The 19,513-nt window shown below is 38.5% G+C and overlaps 1 protein-coding gene across 7 annotated transcripts in view; it reads right to left on the bottom strand.

The window, feature by feature from the left end:
* The window catches only part of CADPS2 (calcium dependent secretion activator 2), a 544,229-nt gene that overhangs the window by 305,943 nt on the left and 218,773 nt on the right, over positions 1 to 19,513 (bottom strand). For all 7 annotated transcript variants that reach the window (XM_059073595.2, XM_067042266.1, XM_059073599.2 and 4 more), the window contains exons 5-6: positions 18,906 to 19,142; positions 13,729 to 13,850 (exon numbers count right to left, since the gene is read on the bottom strand). In XM_059073595.2, the coding sequence (XP_058929578.1) occupies positions 13,729 to 13,850; positions 18,906 to 19,142 (359 nt within the window). The remainder of the gene's footprint in view (positions 1 to 13,728; positions 13,851 to 18,905; positions 19,143 to 19,513) is intronic.

Below are 19,513 nucleotides of genomic sequence, written 5' to 3'. Positions count from 1 at the left end.
GGGTTGCAGGATATTTTTACCAACTGTTCTAGATGTCCCTATATCTGAAACAATCCCAGTCATATAAGTTGCACTGAATTTAGGATCATCCTTTCTTTTACTGATGCACACACGTCAGTTGTAATGGGAGTTCCCAGCTGCATTTCTATTCCACAGCTCTAGCACAGGTCACGGTTGAGTGCCCTCCACATAATGTATTAACACGGTGCCAACATGGGAGACGCGGCTGCAAAGTTACCATCAACGACGGCAGAATATTCTGCTGCTCAGAGCTAGTGATCCTCTGACAGCTGCATTTTACCAGAGCAGATATAAATCTTCAGTGACATCAACTGAGAAACAAAACCAATGTGGATAGTAAATAGATGACAACCGAAGAATGCTGTCCCTTCAAACTGACACTGGAGCATTATTCATGTCGAAAACGACCTCCTTTTGATTGAAACTAACTCTCAAATCTTAAAAAAAAATGGTCACGGGGGTTCTTACCAAATAAATATTGCATGACAATGAAAACACCCAAGCCCAAAATCTCAGACGGGACTCAGGAGACAAAAGCAAATTTCGCTTCATAAAATGTTCTTTCATGTTGTCAGCAGCATTGAATCATTCTTCAACTACGAGCCCCCTCCTGAAAATTCTCAACTTTAAAGCAGGGTGCTACGAGAAAAGGTTTAAAGAAAGTAGAAAATGAACACAAGACTAAAAAAAATGAAAACAAGCACAGCACACAAAGCAAAGGCTAAAACAAAAACTGGTGAGTATACGGGGAGAGGTAAAAGCAGAAGAACATGGTCAAGTGTTCCTGCATACACTACGTCAATTAATTCACAATATAATCCTTGATACAGGCACTACTGTCCCCATTTTACCAATGAGGAAGCACACGCATGACAACATGGCTAACCTGGGGGGAAGCTGAGACTTACCCTCTGATTTGTCTCATTGTTTGGCTTCGAGCCACGTTACATATCCACTAGCATCACCCTGAAATTAACATTTGAAAATCTTGAAATCTGAATTTTAAAGTATCTTACTTCCTTTCCAACTTATTTCATTTCTAATGTATTTCTTTCTATTTTTAAATATTATAAATTCTGCTTATATTCTGAAAATATGAACTTATTTTACCAACTCACACCAAATGCTATACAGATTTCATAAAATGTCTTTCCTACTTATTGATATCATCATTCTTCTCATTCCTTGACTGTTCTGAGGATCCTGGAAAATCCTTTACATGTACTGCTCCCACTCTCTCTTCACAGCAATGCTCTAAGTAGTGATTACTGTGCACGTGTCTCAAGAGAACATAGGTCCTTCATTGGCCCCCACCAGGTGCTGACCTGGTCTGGGTGAAGATGTGCACTAGTGGGGGTTAGCCCCAAAGATATCTCTCTGGCTGCTGGTCTGTACTCTAGGACAGGAGCAGCTAAGAATAAAGGCATTTCTTCTGTCTGGGCTAAGCAGTCTGCATCTGAAACACAGCAACGGTAAAGTCTTTGACCACAGGACTTGGTCTGGCTCCAGAACACTACATGTCCTAGAAAAGCGGCCTTCAACCTTTTTCTCATGAACTTCCTAAAATAATTTTGAAAAATTATGTACCCTCTTCACACATTTTTTAAATTGACATCTAGAAATTTTAAATATAAATTTAAAGAGTTGCAAAGGGTATAATTTCTGGTGTGTTGGAAACATTGACATTTAACTTGAAACAGTGATATCATTCTTAAGTGGATCCAAGGGAATTTATCATAGCAAAATGATTCCACCATCATCCATTAAAAAAAAAAAAAAAAAAAAAAAAAACCTGTACAACTCCTCTTTAACAGAAATTTGACACTATTTTTTGCCCTGAACTTATACTTTGAGTCTACTTACCCCTCATAAATTTAGAATTTTAGCCTACTATATTTTAGTGCTTGACCATGTTTTTAATATATTTTTTTAATCTGATTGTAAGGCTCAACATGGGGGTGGAGAGTAAGAAAGAGAGAGGGAGGGAATACATATATTTCCTTCTGGAATATACCTCAACATTATAATAGTCATATATGACAAGCCCACGGGTATCATACTCAGCAGCAAAAAACTGAAAGATTTCCTTTAAGTTCAGGAACTAGACAAGGGTGCCAAACTTACCACTTTTATCCAACATAATAATGGAAGTCCTGGCCAAAACAACTAGGCAAGAAAAATAAAAAGCATCAAAACCCAAAGGAAAAAGTAAAATTGTCTGTTGGCACATGACATGATCTCATCAATAAATGGTGCTGGGGAAACTGGATATCCATATGCAGATGGTGTATCTGACACCACACATAAAAACCAACTAAAATGGATTAAAAACTTAAACATAAGGCATAAAACCATAAAACTCCTAAAAGAAAACATAGTGGAAAATCTCCTTGACATTTGTCTAGGCAATGATTTCTTGGATATGACACTAAAAGCACAAGCTACAAAAGCAAAAATATCCAAGCAGGACTACATCAAACTAGAAATTGTCTGCACAGCAAAGGAAACAATCAACAGAGTGAAAAGGCAACCTATGCAATGGGAGAAAATATTTGTAAGTTGTATCTCTGATAATGAGTTTATATCCAAAATATATAAGGAATTCATACAACTGAATAGCAAGCAGACAAACAAACAAAAAACCCAATTAGAAAATAGGCAAAGGACATAAATGGACATTTCTCCGAAGAAGATATACAAATGGCCAACAGATATATGAAAAGATGGTCAACATCAGTAATTATCAGGGAAATGATAATTTCCGAAGAAGATATACAAATGGCCAACAGATATATGAAAAGATGGTCAACATCAGTAATTATCAGGGAAATGTAAATCAAAACCACGATGAGATGTCACATCACACACGTAAGGATGGCTATTATCTAAATAATAAAAGATAACAAGTGCTGGTAAAGATTTGGAAAAATTGGAACCCTGGTAACACTATTGGTAGGAATATAAAATGGTACACTTGCCATGGAGAACAGTACTGAGGTTTGTCAAAAAATTAAAAGTAGATCTACCAAACCATCTGGCAATCCCCGTTCTGGGTATATACTCAGGGACATAAAATCCTCATCTGGAAGAGATATCTGTACTCCTATGTTCACTGCAGTATTATTCGCAGTAGTCAGCATAGGGAAACAAATTAAATATCCATCTGTAGAAAGGAAATGTATATACGTACAATATAATATTACACAGCCTTACAAAAGAAGTAAGTCCTTCATTTGCAATAGCATGGAAGTACTTGGAAGACATTACATTAAGTGAAATAAGCCAGACACAGAAAGACAAATATTGCATGATCTCACTTATATGTGGAATCTAAAACAAAAAAGTCAAACTCATAATGACAGAGTAGAATGGTGGTTACCAGAGCCTTGGGGGTGGAGGAAAAGGAAAGATATTGATCAAATGATACAAACTTCCAGTTAAAAAAGGCTTAAGCCTACACATATCCACGGGTGACCATAGCTTAATTCTACTGATACACTGAGACAGTTCAGCATCCATTTTAACCCAGAATTTCATTCTTTCTGTTGTAAGCTCTAAGAAAATAAGTAGATGGGACACTACTATAGCAATGTCTATCAATTTGTTTGTTTCCTTCCTATTTGATTGTCCCCAAATAATACAGTGACTGACAAGCAAAAACTATTTTTCCATCATTCAGCAGTTGAAAACTTCAATCAATCCTTCAACAACTTTGTTGAAAGCAGAGAAAGAGAAGCCATCTAATTTACAGGAGGATTTATTACATCATTGGTAAATTGCTTTCTCAAAACTAACAGGAACATTAAAGTTTTTCCTTTTGAAAGGTGATGTGGAGGTTTTTTTTCCACTCCAGAACAAACACACGGTGGTTAAGACTCAAGTTGGGTTAGAGGTGTACCTTTTTTTTGTAAAGTCAAGGAAGGGAGACTGAAAGTGGCTTGAGAGAGAACTTGTTAGCAGGTTCTTTCCTATAAAGAAGGGCTTTATGGGAGAGTACTTATGAACTAGAGGAATCAAATATCACTTCTATTAAAACTGAACTTGTGGGCTTCCCTGGTGGTGCAGTGGTTGAGAGTCCGCCTGCCGATGCAGAGGACGCGGGTTCGTGTCCCGGTCCGGGAAGATCCCACGTGCCGCGGAGCAGCTGGGCCCGTGAGCCATGGCTGCTGAGCCTGCGCGTCCGGAGCCTGTGCTCCGCAACGGGAGAGGCCACAACAGTGAGAGGCCCGCATATCGCAAAAGGGGGGGAAAAAAAAAAACACACATAAAACTGAACTTGTGCCTGTCTATCCCTTGGCAAGTCATCTTGTTTACAGTAAATATGTTTTCCAAGGAATTTCTAGAAAAATGGGACCTTGGGGTGTGAGAATGAGGACTAAACATCGTGCTAATCAGGGTCGGTACTGGCTCAAGTGTCACAGCCTGACACCTCCTGAGAGACTGTATTTGTTATTATTATTATTATTATTATTATAATTTTTTGCGGTACGCAGGCCTCTCACTGTTGTGGCCTCTCCCGTTGCGGAGCACAGGCTCCGGACGCGCAGGCTCAATGGCCATGGCTCACGGGCCCAGCCGTCCCGCAGCACGTGGGATCTTCCCGGACCGGGGCACGAACCCGTGTCCCCTGCATCGGCAGGCGGACTCTCAACCACTGCGCCACCGGGGAAGCCCGAGACTGTATTTTTTAATACTCTAAATAGTAGAGAAAAAAATTTTAATTATAGACCACCAATGAGCCATATTACTTGTGGCTGGTGCTAGACAGGAACCAGGAGGTATAATATAGAGCCTTTGTCGTTAAGGAGCTTCCAATTTACTTGAGCCATCTGCTAAGAAAGTTAAATTCAAGCAGGAAGAGGATATGTGGGTGATATTATTAAAGCAGTAGCAGTAGCTACTGGGGAAGCAGAAGGAAGGCAGCTACAGGATGCATCGTTCTAGGACGGAAGGGTGTGATGTCAGAAGTTCCGGGCAGCACGAGGTGTGTCTCCGAGGAACTGCACCAGAGAAAAGTCAAATGTGTACATTCACCATGACAGAAGGCATTTGCTAACCAAGAGAGGACTACAAAGAGTACCTACGTACAAAGACATTTTGCCAGGTTTCTGGGAAAGCTGGGAGGAAGGAAAGGAAAACCCTACCCTCTTGAAATGGGTAGGTTTTGCCTTAAAGTGGTCTGAAATTTTTAATACCTGAAAATGGGCAGCAAAGCTATGGTTTCTGCCAAGATCCCTCCCAAGGGCAGGGGAGGGTGATCCTGGAGCATGTCTGAGAGCAGTACCAGAAGAGAAGTTAAGTTTTTCTTTGCTACTTACACTTTGCCAAATTTATCCCGTGCAATAAACTGGCTATACAGATCAAATAAAATAACGATGAAAGCAACTCCAAAACAGTGCTCTGGAAAAAAGTCACGGATTATAAGGGGAAGTTATTTACAAGCTGTAAATCCATCCTCGAGATGTTGATAATCATATACACTTTCTCCCAAGCTCTCTCACTGCTGTTTTCCATCAGTGCTCTTCAGCAAGCATCTGGAATCTTAATCGATCATATTTTCCCCTCTAATTCAGATGCCACTAATTATGAGGATCCACACATCAGCTTCCTTTACTTGCAAATAAACTCTCAATGAATGCAGTTTCTGTATTTGGCCAGTGTTTGTCTCTTTAGGCCTCATTTTCTTCTGCACCAGCAGTATGACTTTTAGAGAAATGTTATTTCTGGTGAATTTATGTAAGAGGAAGGAATCTCTTATTTTTAAAGATGGAAATGATAAAAGATGAAACTTGTGTGCTGTTTGAGTGTTTTCCTCTTGATTCATTAAAAACTTTTTGATAGATCATTTAAAAATGTAGTATTATTCTCTCTCTCATCAGCAAGAGTAGCTGGCTAATGAATTACACTTCAAAACTAATTCTGGCATTAGTAAATTAAAATGAAAACTACTACGTTTTTAAAAAGCACGGTTACCTTTCTATTGGTTTATTTGAAATCTGTATTTAATCTCTCTTAAACACTTGTCCGAGTAGCGTGTCATTCTGATAAGCTTTCCATTTATAGCGGCAGTATTCTTTCAATAGTTTGACAGATTATTACAATTATGGTTCAGAATTTAAAGTTTGCAGAAACGGGTACTGAAGGCATGTGTTTCCCATCATTTTCATGAGGTAGAAGAATGTTCTATCCTTAAAACCATATATATATTTCTCTAATGATGCAACTCATCAGTTTTTCTGACTGCTCCTTGCCTTTCTGTTTTATTACTTTGAAGCGGGGGTGGGGACAGAGACCAATTAACCTTCAAAGGTCTTTAATTAAGACAGCACTATGGCATGAACGAGACAGAGAGTATAGCAAAACACAATGTTGCTTCCCAGGATCTTTTTTTGTGTGTGGCAAGAACATTTAACATGCGATCTCCCCTCTTAAAGAATTTTTAAGAGTATGATGCAGCGTTGTTAACTATAGGTGCGATGTTGCACAGCAGCTCTCTAGAATTTAGTCATCTTGCATGACTGAAACTTTAAGCTCCTCAAATAGCAACTCCCCATTCCCTGCTCCCCCAAGTTCCTGTTTTTAACAACGAACTTCCTTCCTTCTACTTCCCCAGAACCAAGGTCTATCTTAGCCCTCCATAGGGTATTATTAGCTTTTATGCTTTTAGGCACTCAAAGGATGCTCATCATCTGCAGGGAAAGTGCTTTAAGATCACTACGTATCAGGAGATTGGTGACCACTACATGACCATGACAAGTCACTCCCTACCCCTTTCAGCTTCAGCTGTCATCTGACTACCCCTCCACTTCCTTTCAGCTGATATCGTTAAGGGTATGGGCTAAAACTGAAATAATGAAACGTCTGGAAATGGTAGAAAGCTATAAAAGTGGAGCAACAATGCTTCTGTACCTCATTCATAGAGAACAAAACTTCCCCTGGTTGACTGAGAGACTATGAAACGATGACTTAAAAATTCATAAGTAATAGAATTTTCTCCACTGAAAATACCATTTGTCTACATTCCTTTCCCTATATTAAAAAATCAAAATTAAAAACAAAACTTTAATAGATGACCTCACTACCACTCTTCACAAATCAAACTTGTCTCTAAACACCACTTTTATTAGATCCCAGGTTCCATATTCTAAGTCATGTACCAATCTCACATGCTGTTTTCCACCTAATTGCTGGCAGGAAATCTGAATTACAAGAATGAAATAGGCAATGGCTAGAAATCTTGATCAACATTTATTGGAAATATGGACTAAATAAGGCACTTGAATTAGTATCAGACAGAAGAATGAATTGATCTCCAACAAAGCACAGTGTTGAAGCAATAAGATTTAGAAAACGTGTCCAAGGCATAATTCACTATGATGAGGGAGGAGATGAATCTCTTTCCTGTTGTGCAAGGTGAGTTCAAGATAAAAGTAACCACACTGCTGAAAAGCTGCAGGTGGTCAGCATTCAGGAGACACATTTTTAAGGAAATCTGCTCCTGGGATACAATGAAAAACAAAAATCTTTTAATTCTTTTTAAAAGTTAACTCAGTCTTCATGAAGAAACAGGTAAGATATTTTAGCCAAATTTCCTTGTGAAAAGAGTAATCAAAAGCATATTGGAGGCTTAACTGTAATATTTTCTAACTCACAAGTATTTTAATTCATTTAAATTATCCATGTATATGTTCCCTATTATAGCATCTCTTTATGAATACATTGAGTTTATTAGAAATAAAATGAGACGTATTCTGTGAAAACTTTTACTATTTGTGGAAAAAATTATTGTTAAAATAACCATTTATATAAAAATTAACTCATTTGATTGACCAAATATTTAAGTATCAATTAAATAAAAGACTTTGGGGCCTTCCCTGGTGGCACAGTGGTTGGGAGTCCGCCTGCCGATGCAGGGGACGCAGGTTCGTGCCCCGGTCCGGGAAGATCCCACATGCGCGGAGTGGCTGGGCGCGTGAGCCATGGCCGCTGAGCCTGCGCTGGTGGCGCAGTGGTTGAGAGTCCGCCTGCCGATGCAGGGGACACGGGTTCGTGCCCCGGTCTGGGAAGATCCCACATGCCGCGGAGCGGCTGGGCCCGTGAGCCATGGCTACTGAGCCTGCGCGTCCGGAGCCTGTGCTCCGCAATGGGAGGGGCCACAGCAGTGAGAGGCCTGCGTACCACAAAAAAATAAATAAATAAAAGACTTTGTAGAGATTATGCTAAGTGAAAAAAAGCCAGATACAAAAGACTACATTTTGCATATCATTTATATGAAGTGTTCAGAAAAAAAATTACAGAGCTAGAAGGCATATGCGTGTTTTCCTGGAACTACGATTGCAACTGGTAATGAGGCAACTTTGTGAAATAATGTGTTTTGAAACTGAATTGTGATGATAGTGGCACAAGTGTGTAAATTTATTAAAAATCATCTAAATTTCAATAAAAGAATTTTATACTATATAAACTATACCTCAGTAAAACTTTAAGAAAAGATTCTGTAAAAACATCATGGCATTGAGATTCTAAGGGTATTTGCACTCCCTCGAGAACTCAGAGAGTACTAGAGTAGGGTAGTGTTTGTGAACGCCCCCCCCCCCCCCCCCCCCCCGCCAAATTAATATGTTGAGGTCCTAATCCCTAATGTGATGGTATTTGGAGGCAGGGCCTTTGGGAGGTAAGTGGGCTCAGATGAGGTCATGGGAGTGAAGACCCATGAGAATATTGGTGTCCTTATTATGGGATGAAGAGAAATGAGATCTGTCTCTTTACCATGTGAGGACACAGCAAGAAGGCAGCCATCTGTAGGGCAGGAATAGGGTTCTCACCAAGAACCCAACCTAACAGGGCTATTATGGTTCACTATGTAATCAGGATTAGTAACCAGAAAATACCCACAAAGAAAAATCCATCCCCAGATGGTTCTACTGGTAATTCTACCAAACACATAAAAAATAATTAATACCAATTCTTCATACCCTTCCAAAAAGTAGAAGAATTTTATGAGGCCAATATAAAATCAGACAGATGCCAACAAAAAAAGGATATTACAGACCAATCTCTTATGAATACAGATTTTAAAAATCCTCAACAAAATCTAGAGAAAATAATACAGTAACAAAAATAATTATATACATCACGGCCAAGTGGCAATTATGCCAGGAATGCAAGGTTGGTTTAACACCCCCCCCCCCCCCCCCGCAAAAGCATAATGTAATGTACCATATTGATAGAATAAAAGGCAAATACCATACGGTCATCTCAATAGATGCAGAGAAAACATCTGACAAAATCCAACACCCTTTCATGGAAAAAAACCCCACTCAAACTAGGAATAGAGAGGAATTTCCTCAAACTGATAAGGGGCATCTATGTAAAAGGCACAGCTAACATCATGTTTAATGATGAAAGACTACGCTTTTCCTCTAAAATCAAGAATACAAGGATGTCTCTTCTTGCCACTTCTATTTCACATTGTACTGGAGGAGCTAGTCAGGGCAATTAGGCAAAAAATGAAATAAAAATCATTCAGATTGGACAGTAAGAAATAAAACAATCACTATTTGCAAATGACATATTATATAGAAAGAAATCTAAGAAATCCAGTAAAAAAAATAAAAAGTACTATTAGAATAAACAAGTTCAGGGTTTCCCTGTTGGCACAGTGGTTAAAAATCCGCCTGCCAATGTAGGAGACACAGGTTCAAGCCCTGGTCTGGGAAGATCCCACATGCCACGGAACAACTAAGCCCGTGTGCCACAACTAGTGAAGCCTTCACGCCTAGAGGCTATGGTCTGCAACAGGAGAAGCCACGGCAATGAGAAGCTCATACAAGGGAGAGTAGCCCCCGCTCTCCCCAACTAGAGAAAGCCTGCGCACAGCAACAAAGACCCAACGCAGCCAAAAATGAATACATAAAATGAATAAATTCATCTAAAAAAAGAATAAACAAGTTCAGCAAGGGTGCAGCATATGGAATTAAGATACAAAAAAATCAACTGTATCTCTATACACTGGCAATGAACAATCCAAAAGTGAATTTAAAAGAACAATTCCATTAATAATAGCATCAAAAAGAATAAAAATACTAGAAATAAACTTAACCAAAGAAGTAAAAAACATACTTTGAAAACTACAAAACATTGTTGAAAGAAATTAAAGATTTAGATACATGGAAAGATATCCCACGTTCCTGGGTAGGAAGACTTAATATTGTTAATTTGGCAACACTCTCCAAACTGACCCCAGATTCAATACAATTCCTATCAGAATCCAAGCTGGTGATATTTACAAAATTTTTGCAGAAATTGACAAAGTGATCCTAAACTTCATATGGAAAACCAGAATAGCCAAAATAATCTTGAAAAAGAACGTATTTGGAAGACTCACACACCTGATCTTAAAACTCAATACAAAGCAATGGTAATCAAGATAATGTGGTACTAGCAAAAGGATAGACATACAGATAGTGAAATGAAACTGACAGTCCATAAATAAACCCATGTATCTATCGTCAAATGATTTTCAAAAGGGTACCAGGAACACTTAATGGACAAGGAGTAGTTTCTTCAATAAATGGTGTCGGGACAACTGGACTGTCATACACAAAAGAAGGACGTTTCACCCTATCTCATACCATGTACAAAAATTAAAATGGGTCAATCACCTAAATGTAAGAGCTGAAATTATGACAGTGTTAGGAGAAAACACAGGGGTAAATCTTTGTGACCTTGGATTTGGCACTGGGTTCTTAGATATGACACCAAAAGCACAGCAACAAACAAAAACTAGGTAAACTGGACTTAAAGTTGTAAAACTTTGTGCTTCAAATGACAGTATCAATAAAGTGAAAAGATAATATACAGAATGGAAGAAAACATTTGCAAATCATATATATGATAAGGGTCTAGTATCTAGAATATATAAATAGTTACTTCAACTTAACAACCAAAAGGCAAACAACTCAAATAAAACATAGGCAAAAAGCTTGAATAGACATTTCTTTCTCTAAAGAAGCTATATGAATGCTACTACAGCATATGAAAAGATGATCAACATCATTTGTCATTAGAGAAGAGCAAATCAAAACGACAAGATACCACTTTACTCTTACTTGGATGGCTATATATTTTTAAAAGTCAAACAACAAGCATTGATAAGAATATGAAGAAATTTAATTCTCATACACCGCTGGTGGGAAAATAAAATGGTGCATTGTGAAAAAGCATTTTGATGGATTATCAAAAAGCTGGACATAGAATGACCATATCATTCAGCAATTTCACTCCTAGGTGTACACCCAGAACAACTGAAAACAGGTACTCAGATGGGTATTTGCATACCAGCCTTAATCATTCACAGGAGCCAACAGGTAGAAACAACCCAAGTCTCATTAGCCTAGATGAATAAACAAAACATGGTATATACATACAATGGAATATCATTCAGCCATAAAAAGGCATGAAGTTCTGACACATGCCACAAGATGGATGAACCTTGAAAATATGCTAAGTGAAAGAAGCCAGTCACAAAAGAGCACATATTATTGATATATATGATTCCTTTTATATGAAATGTCCCAAAAAGTCAAATCCATAGAGACAGAAAGTCAATTAGTCGTTGCTTAGGGCTGAGGTGATTTGAGGCTGATACATAAAAGGTAAAGAGTTTCCCTCTGAGGTAATGACTATGTTCTAAAATTGACGAAGGCTGCATAACACTGTGAATATACTAAACCAGCTAATTTTTTTTTTTTTTTTGTGGTACGCGGGCCTCTCACTGCTGTGGCCTCTCCCGTTGCGGAGCACAGGCTCCGGACGCGCAGGCTCAGCGGCCATGGCTCACGGGCCCAGCCGCTCCACGACATGTGGGATCTCCCTGGACCGGGGCACGAACCCGTGTCCCCTGCATCAGCAGGCGGACTCTCAACCACTGCGCCACCAGGGAAACCCCAAACCAGCTAATTTTTAAAACAGACACCAAACACCTCCCTTGACTCCACATGCCTTGCTAGAAATGGTCCCAGTTTCTCTGTCTCACACAGCCTCCTCTTGAGAGGTTTTAACCTCTTAAAGAGCTGTTTATCTTCATTATTTTCACTTCACCGTGAATTAGTAAATTCTGACTGAGTACCTACTAGGTGCTACGATATAAGATCAATAGGACAAGAGCTCTGTCCAAAAGGACAGAGGAAGGGAAACAGTACAAGATACACAAATGAGGAACCCATTAATCTAAAAATTATAAAGTGATGAGCCAGAAAATATCCACTTAGCATTGGGTTGTCTAAAGGAAGGGGTGGTTCTCAGCAAGTGATGTTTAAGTTCTCAATACTAAGGATCCAGCTATAAAAAGGTAAGAGGCAGAGCAACTGCAGGCAGAGGAAAAAGCAAGTGCAATGATGAGAGAAGGCTGATAGGAACTTCATGAGGTCTAGGGAGGCGGAAGAGTAACTGACCAGGGGAACAGAGAGACAGGTGAGGTCCCAGAGGTAATGAGAGGCTGGTCAGGGGAGACGTGTAGGGCTTTGTAAGGCAGGGTGAGAAGTTTCAGTTTGCTTCTTGTCAATCCCATAATACTCTGTGCACATCTGTCCTGTTAACACTTAATTCTCTGTATACCTCCTTAGACTTTGCCCTAAATTAAATCAAAGTTTCTCGTTGATCTCCATCTAGCCAGTGCTCAGCCAGAATCTCAGAGGTTGAGGTTTCCTGAATGTAGAATCCACATATTGACACCATTATGAGGCAAAAATCCTAAGGCCTGTACGAAATTCTAAATAAAGTTGAAATGGAAGAAAAAATGTTATCAAAAGGCAGTGTGGGGCTTCCCTGGTGGCGCAGTGGTTGAGAGTCTGCCTGCCGATGCAGGAGACATGGGTTCGTGCCCTGGTCCGGGAAGATCCCACATGCCGCGGAGCAACTAAGCCCGTGAGCCGTGGCCGCTGAGCCTGCGCGTCCGGAGCCTGTGCTCCGCAACGGGAGAGGCCACAACAGTGAGAGGCCCGCGTACCACAAAAAAAAAAAAAAAAAAAAAAAAAAAAAAAAAAAAAAAAAGGCAGTGTGCAAATGAAGGCCAGGCAATTTTCATTTAAATTCCCCTAGCCCACCTGGTTATTTCTACCAGAGACTGTGATGTTTCCCACGTTTGAATCAGTTAAAAAGAACATCTTCCAAACTTAATTAAACTCACTCCCAGAATCTGAAACATAAAACTGCCAGCAAAGAACAGTTTTAGCATCTCCAGTTACCGGACGGTAGTCAAACCGGTTCTCTAACTCAAGCCTACTCACTAACGTATCCCAAGACATTGTCTAACATATCTACCTCAGCACCACCCCAGAGCTACAATACACAGAAATGGAAAAGCTATAGATTACATTTCTAGTAACTGAAATAGGATCAAGCACTGCCTTTTAAATAACACACGATAACAACACATGCACTCCTTACAAATGACTTACAAACAGTTAATTGCCTAATAATTAGCTTCACATTTGCATGTTGGATTTTCTGTTTGTGCCACACAGGGTTTCTGCATAGCTCTCACTATAGCCTCATTATCCAGAAAGGCACACACCGATTCCAACACAGTTGAGACAAAGCTAGCCAAATAACAGTTTCAGAGTGTAAAACCATATGATTCTTCAAAGAGATAAAGCACATTTCTTCAAGAGGGAAGAAAAACACATTTTTTTTCAACTGGCTTACTGTGGCCTTGAGGCTTCGGCCTGGTCTGTCTGCAGTTTTTCTCCTCCTTCCACTTCCATTGTACAGTAAACAATTCGATTGGGAGCGACTGACTTCAAACCTTGCACTTCCATTATGACAATCTAAAGACAAGAAAAACTTTTCACTGATTCGTCAAGCTGACAACACTTAGCAATAGAGACGGCAGAACGAACTGCATACAATTAGGAAGACCAATTGATAAAATGATCTGGCAATATCATGGTATTTTATCTTCTTTATAATCCACCTTTATTCACGGAAGGTAAATAACATTTTGAGAAAGTCTGGTATCTGAAGACGCATCTCCTGCCAGTTATGAAAGATTAAAGTCTCTAAATAGGAGCCACAATGAAGTAAGTGAGATATAAACTCAGAGCCTTAAAAAAAATTATGGCAGGTCTGCATGAAGCAAAGCAGAATTATTAATGAAAATTCAGTGAATGTGTTAAAAGGATACAGGTTGAATTCCACATAAGGCGACTGGTAGACACTGTCACCATCACGCCAATTCATTGATGTCAACACATGACATCAGAAAATTTCTATATTCACTTATTTTATATGACTACTACCATTTATAAAAGAATTTCCTTCACAGCCACTGTTTACCTTATGAAAATATGGAAAATATAACTTGGCAATGAGTATCTTACTATTAACTTGACAAGGAAAACAATTTTCCCCATCCATTAAAGGTATATACCAATTTGATGCAGTCTACTGGAAAAGAGTGGAAAGACTGATATTACCTTATATATTTGTAACTCCCGGGGGAAAGGGAAACATAGTTTTCAAGTGTGCTTTTTATGTCTGTATAAAAGACTGCCAATTTTAAAATACTGTAACCTAACATTCTTATTGGATGTACACATAAAGTATGACTACTACTAAATATCATTTATAATAGTTTTTTTTTTTTTTTTTTTTTTTTTTTGGTGATATGCGGGCCTCTCACTGTTGTGGCCTCTCCCGTTGCGGAGCACAGGCTCCGGACGCGCAGGCTCAGCGGCCACGGCTCACGGGCCCACCCGCTCCGCGGCACGTGGGATCTTCCCGGACCGGGGCACGAACCCGTGTCCCCTGCATCGGCAGGCGGATTCTCAACCACTGTGCCACCAGGGAAGCCCCTATAATAGTTTTTTTAAATCAAAACTTGCATCATGAAGTTTCCTAAATTCCCAAAATTAATAAAATATACTCAATGACCTTTTTATACATGCATATGTATTGATCTCCTGTTGTATATGTATAAACAAGATTAATAGCATCATTCATGCCATGTAGCTACCAAAATATCCACTAAAAAGATGTGTCTTTTATTGATCTTTTAATACATTATGAAAATCATTACACTCTTCATAGAGTTCTGATATGAAAGTTAAGGCAAAAAATCTCAAAGGAACAAACCATCTTAAAAGAACTTTTCTTCCTTTCAGTTCTGGTACAACAGCTTTTTTTGTAAATACAAATGCCTACTATTTTTTGTTGCATTTTTTCATAAAAACATATGGGAAACTGATCACCAAAAAATACGGATCAAATTCAGAACCATTTTCCTCCCTCAATCAAGGCTTTTGTCATTTTGTCACAGTGAAATGCATACGAACATATGAATAAAAATGAAGACAACAGAAAACAGACAATGAGAATTAACAGATAATAGTAACAGTTTTCACAGGTGCTCTAATACTCAAGGAAGTTTAGGTGAAGTACTAAACATGAAACAGGATTGGGTACACAAGATAAATCTAGAAATCTTGATGGCACTGGTTCCTATATGGGAATATGACTGTTTGTCCTGCATCTCTTTCTGTAGAGTGTTTAATAGCCAAAATGCAAGAGAGAAGAAAGGAAGCATCTGCTTAACACTATTTCTGTCACCTCTACTACAAGCTATTATAAACAGGACCTCCTAAAACATACGAGTTGTGAAACAGTTTTCTGTCCCTCAAAACAATGCTCCCATCTGTGCCGGGAAAGTTCTATCCTGCAGAATTGCCACTTTCAAAAGATGTAACTTCTGTTATGAATCCATATATATAAGTAAATAAAACACAGTTCTACAGATCTGACTTCCAAAAGGAATTTGAAAAGCGCAACTAGTCTCAATCATTAATGATAAAGGCAGCTAGGAATTCCATGGACCATCAACTAACCTAAGTTATCTTAGGTTACTGTTTCAACTAATTGCCAGCAAAACTTGATAATGAAACTACAGAAAATAAAACTGATCTGTGTTCTGTCTTTTCTTCCCAGATCTCTGGATAACTGATGTAATCGGGATAAAATAGACAAAGTTATTCTAGAAGCATAAAGAAGGGAGGCATGTACAAAATATGAAACTAGATAACACGCTTCTGCATAATGCATTGTCCGCCCACAGAGTTACATGGCACTCAGGCATGTGCGGGCTGTGGGAAAAGGCAGCTGAGCAGTATGGTGAATGGGGGGGACCACACACGCACCTCTAAACACAGAGGAGGTCACAGGGTCTGCCGGCCTAAAACACTCAGTGTGAACATCAACTATATTCCTGCCACTGACACCATTCTCCTTACAACAGACTCATAACTTCATGGATGAACGTTTTCCTAACCTTACTTGAATATTAAATTTTAACATACCATTGTTTGGCTTAGTGTTTTGTGAGTTAGCTTGTCTCTTGCTTTATAATTCTCTCTGAAGGCTTCATAAATGAAGAGACACAAAAGTAATCTTCCGAGGCTAACTGCTGTGTTTTGATACCATCAAAGTGCCTAATTCAATAAACAATTATTGAGTCAACTGTTTTAGGCTCCTGGGATACCTCAGTAAACAAAAAAGAAAAAAAAAGACTTTAACTTCCTAAAGCTTACATTCTAGTAAAGAAAGCCAGATAATGAATAACAAATATAATAAATAACTGATTTATATGTTAGGTGGTGTGGTGCAAGAAGGGAGGAGTGGGTAGAAATTTTAAAGGAACGATAAAATTTTAGCAGTGTTTCAAGTCTGCACTTATTCATTTGACTCAAACTTCAGTTCCTAGAAAAACTCCTTCTCCACTGGACCAGCTCTAAGCCTGACGGATGAAATGTGAAACCCTTAAAATGGATTAACTGCTTGCCCTTCAGAGTTTTCTTAGGCTGAAATCTGGTGTCTGATGACCAAGACCTGATAATGGGCGAGAGATAATTATGCAGTTTAGCTAGGCTGAGGTCAGAGGCCTTGGGGCTGGAGGAGGTACCTGGTCCATTCCCTCAGGTGTCCCATAGACAAGCACTATGTAGTCTGCCCTGAAAGAGACTTTATTTTGTTGTGAGACACAACTCCTCTTTAAAATACTGTAGGCAACATGGAACAGATCTGTACTATGCCATGATAGGAAAATATCTGCCTTGTATAGACCTAGTAACAGAGGATGTCTAAACAACTGTAAAAATATGGAAGCTTCTCAGACCATGGCAAAATGAAGTTTTAATTCATTTCATCCTCCTAACACCCTTTTATTGCTAACTGAACAACCCTGTTTAACATACTGGCAAGGAAGCACAGAATAACAATTCATAGTTTCACAGAAAAACTAACTCATGAGCATAATTTTGTTTTCAAAAGGGAAAGAGAATTCATAAAAGCTAATTACTTAACAATGGTGTAAGATTTTTAAACAACAGAGAAAAGAGAAAGTGTTTTGAACTGTTTTCAGTTCTGCATGCTTATAGAGATAATGGTAGGTTTAAACATTACACAAATCATTTGCTTCCCAAATTATTTTTTATTATTAATGAATTTAAATACCAAACTCGTTAGAAAAAGTTAGACTGTAATTAAATAATTGATTTTGTTTTGTACAAAACCTTAAGAAAAAAAGAGTTGGCAGTTTTGAGTTGGCAGGAATGACTGGGAAATTCTACACCTGACATACTATGTAGTTTCAAATTAAACATCCTGAGGTTATGAGGTTAAAGAGATTGAGAAGAAACCCAGGAACAAAGCCACTTGGCAAAGTTATTAGCTAATCCCTGAACTGGGTATGGAGTCAGAAGAAAATCTCCTATTTCTACCCTGACACTGAATTGAATCTAATAACCTACAAAGAAAATGTTAGCCTGGAAGGGAAGAAAGAGAGGCAGTTGTGTTATCCTCAAGCTTGAATTTCCCTTAGAGTTGAATAAGTGGAGGAAAGAACAGAAGCAGACATTTGCTTTTTCTGCCATAAACGAAGCAAGCCAAGTGTAAGAGGTATCAACAAAAAAATCTAAAGCTGTACCTCCTAAGACTCCACATATTTTGCTCTGTCAACGAGCAAACTCAAATAGCAGTACTGGGACCTAGCAGAGAGAGTACATAACAATACAAGAAAGGAGTTACAAGCTTTAATTTTTGAGAGGCTAAAAATTTAAGCTGGATATTGCGAGCATATGTGTGGGTGTTGGGTATAAACCCATATACATATACATGGATCAGCCCATATACAGAGTTTAGCAGTGAGGAAATGCCATCATGAAAAATATCCACAGGGAGCAGTAGTAGGGGGCAGTGATCAATGTCTTTGGTTTCCAGTGATTTGTATAAAAGGGATGGAACTCTGAAGTCTTGGGGAACAACACAATTTTAAATGCACAACATTTATTCTCCTTTCTTTTTAATGATATTTACTGTACCTGTAATGAAACGGCAAATCCTAGAAAGGAAGAAGTCTTTACTTCTCATCATCTATAGTACCCAATACTGTATATTACAGCTGGTTTATGCGATTTGATTCTAGAAAGATGATCTCGTAGTTAAAGCACATTAAAAACAAGAATAACCAAAAGCTTGAAAGGAGTTTCCAAATTACAGAGAATTCAATTATGTGCTTAAATCCTACTTCCACTCAAGCGTGTTTCAGTGCTTACTCTACCAATAAATTTCCACCAGCCTAGGTGGCGCCAAGAACACTTGCCTCAAAACTTGTATTATTTTATTATTTAACCCTAACAACACTGTTATGTTTAAAGGACAATTTGCGTTAATTTGCATTCACACTCTGATTGTCTAGCAAATGAAGAATAATTTAACTTCTTCAAAATATATTACACTGCTTGAAATTTGAAATGTTACCACCAAGGTCAGCGGAAATGACCCTGTAGCCTCATTTACACTGCCAGAAGCAAACAAAGAATAAAGCCACTTACCTCTAAGGTGAAGGACAGTACCACGTCGGACTTTGACAGCTGAATCTCACTCTCATCTCCTATGTCCAAAAAGGCAGAATTCTGTGAACGTTTTAATTTTTGTAATTTAAATTCTGGACCACCTTTCGAAACTGGAAGACTCTCCAAATTGGCCATTAGCAAATTCACTGAAGACCGCAACTCTTCTATATACATACTCTCCATCTCTTTTGCTATAAATCTGGGGAATTTTCTTTCCTTGAAAACAATTTTTAAAATAATAATGTTACACAAGTCATATTTCAATTTTCTCGTAAAAGATTACATGATGTATATATACCTGACTGTCTTAGAAATTGTGATGCTCAATACAATGCATTTACCTGATACTTTAGTCTCTAGGCTTTAAAAGCCTCAGGCTTTGGCAATTTTGATTATATTTAACTATACTTTATCTACCTTATGGAGGATCATTATCATAAAAAATGAATAACATGACATACATTTTCAGATTAACTTTATTTTTGATATGGTATTTATTTAAGGGAAAAACCAACTCTAAAAAACATACATGTAAAAAGTTTTAGTGTAAAAAATAGAACTACCATATGACCCAGCAATCCCACTAC

The sequence above is a fragment of the Kogia breviceps genome, chromosome 9 (genome assembly GCF_026419965.1).
Source record: "Kogia breviceps isolate mKogBre1 chromosome 9, mKogBre1 haplotype 1, whole genome shotgun sequence".
Lineage (NCBI taxonomy): Eukaryota > Metazoa > Chordata > Mammalia > Artiodactyla > Physeteridae > Kogia > Kogia breviceps.
The sequence above is the reverse complement of the archived record's forward strand: the minus strand, read 5'-3'. Positions and strand labels throughout refer to the sequence as shown.